Source organism: Pteropus alecto, unplaced genomic scaffold (genome assembly GCF_000325575.1).
Source record: "Pteropus alecto unplaced genomic scaffold, ASM32557v1 scaffold1432, whole genome shotgun sequence".
Taxonomy (NCBI): domain Eukaryota; kingdom Metazoa; phylum Chordata; class Mammalia; order Chiroptera; family Pteropodidae; genus Pteropus; species Pteropus alecto.
Window position 1 is genome coordinate 140,753 of NW_006432008.1, and position 1,434 is coordinate 142,186.

At 33.5% G+C, this 1,434-nt stretch overlaps 1 protein-coding gene across 1 annotated transcript in view; it reads right to left on the minus strand.

Moving 5' to 3' along the window:
• The window catches only part of YBX3 (Y-box binding protein 3), a 24,082-nt gene extending 23,520 nt beyond the window's left edge, over positions 1 to 562 (minus strand). The window contains exon 1 of the mRNA XM_025043500.1: positions 508 to 562. Within this exon, the coding sequence (XP_024899268.1) occupies positions 508 to 547 (40 nt within the window). The 5' untranslated portion in view covers positions 548 to 562. The remainder of the gene's footprint in view (positions 1 to 507) is intronic.
• Positions 563 to 1,434: the final 872 nt, after the last annotated feature.

The window sequence follows — 1,434 nt, forward strand, 5'->3', positions numbered from 1 at the left end:
CACATGGCCTTTAGAGAATGAACTGAGTCGTGCTGAACATATGCCAGAGGGACTGTGACTTTTACCCCAAAACTATCTGGAATTCAGGACTTTTAGGTATTCTTTGCCTCTAGGGTCCAGACAGACATCGGTGTAAACTTCTAAAGCTGCTCTTCATTAACAGTTAACTTGGCTAGGTATCCAATGTCTCAGAGTTGGTTTCCTCCTTTATGAGAATGACTCAAAGGTGTGATGGAAAATATATGAAATTATCGTATGTAACTCCAGTGTCTGGTCCCACAAAAGCTCCCTTTTTCCTTTCCTATTCCTCCAAACCATTCACCTGTTTTTTTTCCCCCCTGAAATTACAGTTAAGTGTCTGTCTGCCCCACTTCAGGAAGGTAGCTATAAAGTGTAATTCATTATATTTCTACTGGTTAGCATGGTACCTAGCATAGAAGTGGAACACAGTAAATATTTACTAAATGAAAACAAAAAGACCAAAGATTCCCAAACTTAATTACTTACCAACATATTCATCGTCAATAATTATGAAATTATCTTGCATTATTACTTTTTTACTCCATCTATGAAAAATATAAATTAAAGAAAATTAATTCTTAGAACAAATAGCAAAACGTGGAATTTTTTACTTTTCCATAGAATTCATCAATATTTTTTAAATTACAAACTCCTAAATGTTTGACTTCAATATAGAGCATACAGTAGTGCAAGATATATATGGATGTTTTAAAAACTACTGGCCTAATTCTAAGCACGATTAAATTATTTCCTTTTTTTTTTTTAAGGTTGTAGTCTTCATTAAAATTAAATTATGAGCATGATTTATTCTGGTGAGGACTGGCCATTGACTTTCTTATCCAGCAAAATGATTATCATTGCTATTTACTATGCAGAACTGAATTGCAAGAAGAAAAATGAGAGGGCTTGAACTCTTCAAACTCTGATCCAATAATCAGGCCCTTTTAAATATATATATATTCACCCTAGGAAAATAATTCATAACTAACAGGTGTGGCCTCAAACCTCTGGAAGACCCTAAAATAATTACAGATGCATCCTGGAATTTCCTAGAATTTGTGCTGGAATGGCTCCCAAATCTACTCATTTTCATCCAAAAAAAGCAGTGAGCAGCTGGGAGTTCTTGATACTGTGCTAAGTAAATCTTGGGAGAATTTGTTATAACAAAGATGATCTATATTGTTTTAATAATCATAACTAAAGAGTAACTTGGATACAAATGCTCACGAAGTCATCCATTCCTTCACTCACTTATTAGCACATATTTACTAAGCACTACGTGCCAAATGTTACATTATGAATAGTCAATGTTGATCAAGCTGGAGCTTACTCTAAGGTTTTATTAATGTGATGTTAAATAATTGCTTTCCTATTATTTCTAGTGTAGAGAAATGTCACGTTAAATTTGAGATT